Source organism: Cyprinodon variegatus, unplaced genomic scaffold, assembly GCF_000732505.1.
Source record: "Cyprinodon variegatus isolate N-32 unplaced genomic scaffold, C_variegatus-1.0 Scaffold43, whole genome shotgun sequence".
Lineage (NCBI taxonomy): Eukaryota > Metazoa > Chordata > Actinopteri > Cyprinodontiformes > Cyprinodontidae > Cyprinodon > Cyprinodon variegatus.
Genome location: NW_015150496.1, coordinates 169,268 through 171,491, shown reverse-complemented (window position 1 = coordinate 171,491; position 2,224 = coordinate 169,268). Strand labels below are relative to the sequence as shown.

General features: G+C 36.9%; 1 protein-coding gene across 3 annotated transcripts in view; it reads left to right on the top strand.

Moving 5' to 3' along the window:
- Nucleotides 1–2,224, top strand: part of LOC107081870 (smoothelin-like protein 2) — a 17,010-nt gene that overhangs the window by 6,333 nt on the left and 8,453 nt on the right. For all 3 annotated transcript variants that reach the window (XM_015370213.1, XM_015370212.1, XM_015370211.1), the window contains exons 2-3: nt 330–399; nt 1,023–1,106. In XM_015370213.1, coding sequence (XP_015225699.1) covers nt 330–399; nt 1,023–1,106 — 154 coding nt within the window. The remainder of the gene's footprint in view (nt 1–329; nt 400–1,022; nt 1,107–2,224) is intronic.

Sequence of the window (2,224 nt, the reverse complement as noted above, 5' to 3'; positions counted from 1 at the left end):
CCATCCATCCATCCATCCATCCATCCATCCATCCATCCATCCATCCATCCATCCATCCATGCATTTTTTTCTTTGTAAACCAAAGTATATAAGACACCATACACCTCTATGTCAAATATATATGCATTCATTTCAGATAGTGATTTAGTAAGCAGTTTAAATGATTAACATAAAACAGTAATCATTTTAGAACTGGGGTTTTTTAATCGTTGCACATCAATGGGTTTGTTTTCTCACTCTGATTCCTGTTTTTGAATAGAAACTTAACTTTTAGAGGTTTTATCCGTTAAAATAATCTGATTCATTCCCAATTTGTTTTAAAATTGCAGGGCACCAATGCAAAAGAAGGCAAAGAGAACTCTGAAGAAGCCCCAGATGCTCAGGAGAATCATAAACAAGGTAGGCGGCTGCTCCACACAAAGCCTTTAGCATCCTTACTTTCCTCCGAGGCTGAAGTTTGCATCAGATTATTCCCCTTATTAATTGAAAAAGCATGTTTAAGGTTTAGGTTGTCTAAATATGAAAGGCTACATCATCAATATGCCTGTGCATGCACTCATATGTATGGGTTATAACTGAACTAATTTAAATAATAACTTCTATAATGACATAGAGATAGGACTGGATGTTTTATGTTCTTACTAATGTATATTATTTTTCTAACTGATGTAAACATTTATATATACTTAAATGTATGGGTTTTATTTTGTATTTTTTCATGTTTGATTATTTAAAAAAACTGGCATGATAATTCTACAGTAACCGCAGTTTACTGAAGAGTTTGTTTATTTGAAACTTTTATTCTATGGTGTAAAAACAGAAAAAATCCAAATATCAGGAGATTTTAGAGGATCAGGCCAGTTTTCCGTCTATAATATTACAGTTTAAGAATTCTAGGTATTTTAGATTTTTCTAACTAGAACTACATTTGCTAGAGCTGGTAAATAAAGCTGAATAGTTAGTTGTATACTTCATCAAATGTCACCTCAGATTTGTCTAAACGCTCCGTTTTCCTCTGACAGGAATCAAGTTGGAAAGCTGTGAAGATGCCACGCCCAACTCCCACCGGACTCTGTCCTCTGCAACAGAAACCCTCAGTCCAACCAGTCAGTTCAGGTCACCTTTATCTTCCCTTAGTCTAGATCCTGGATTCACCGAAATAATTTTGTTTTAACGCAAAACAAAAAACAAAACCGAAGCTTAAAATCTTTTATGAAGCTTGTTTTGAGAAGTGACTCTTTTTAGGGTAGGTCACGCTTTGGTTTAGCAAGTTTTTGGGTAGGAAATACATTCTTAAAAAATAAAAAATAAGAAGGTCTATGTGCAGAACTAAATAACAAATTTATACGCAAAGCTGCACAATTAAAACAGAGCATTACTGTCAGCTACAGATCCAGTCTGTTATTAGTAAAGTTTCCTTTCCAGCTACACGATCAAGAAAGAAAAGGTGGACTGAGAAAAAAAAAAAATCTTGGTAACTATTTTTCCAACAATAATAAGATAGCTGTTCATTAATGAGTTACCTTGAATGAAGGCAGACTTTTTCAAATTTGCACTGAGTCCATCTGATTACAGGGTTTCTCCCAACATGTTGGACAACTTCTGTGCTGAATTTAGGCACCACTGGAAACCAATATACTTTCAGGCTCCTTCCGGAAATTCTAGCAGTGTCTTTGTTTACCTCTGATTTTGTCATAAACGGGACAGAGGACCCAGTATTCAAGGCGAGACAGTCGGTAGGAAAGTTCAAAAAGTTTATTAAAACAAAAACAGAAGCTCGCTGCTAAGGAACTGCGACCGCAGCGACTGCAGGTGTGGGGTGCAACCCATTAGGGGTGGAACGGTTCACAAAATCCACGGTTTTCGATTCGGTTCGGTTCAGTATATGTTGATTGTTAGGAAAATCTATTATGTCTTGTATAGTCAGGTTAAAACTGAAAGAAAAAAGCAGTCTGACATTTGATACATCATTGTGACAGTCTTAGGTTAAAAGTAGGTGAGATTATGGCATTGCAAGAGAGGTGAGCTGACATGTTGGACGTGTTGCTGTTAGCATAAACAACACGTGTTGCACAATGCTTGCACACTGTTGCACTTTTATCCACAACTTTCTTTCCGCCGTCATCGTAGGTCACTCTAAATGCAAAGTGGTCCCATACAGCAGATCTATAAAGTGCTGCTGGCGCGTCTTCCATTTCCTGTTGTTTCGCACTCGCCATACCCA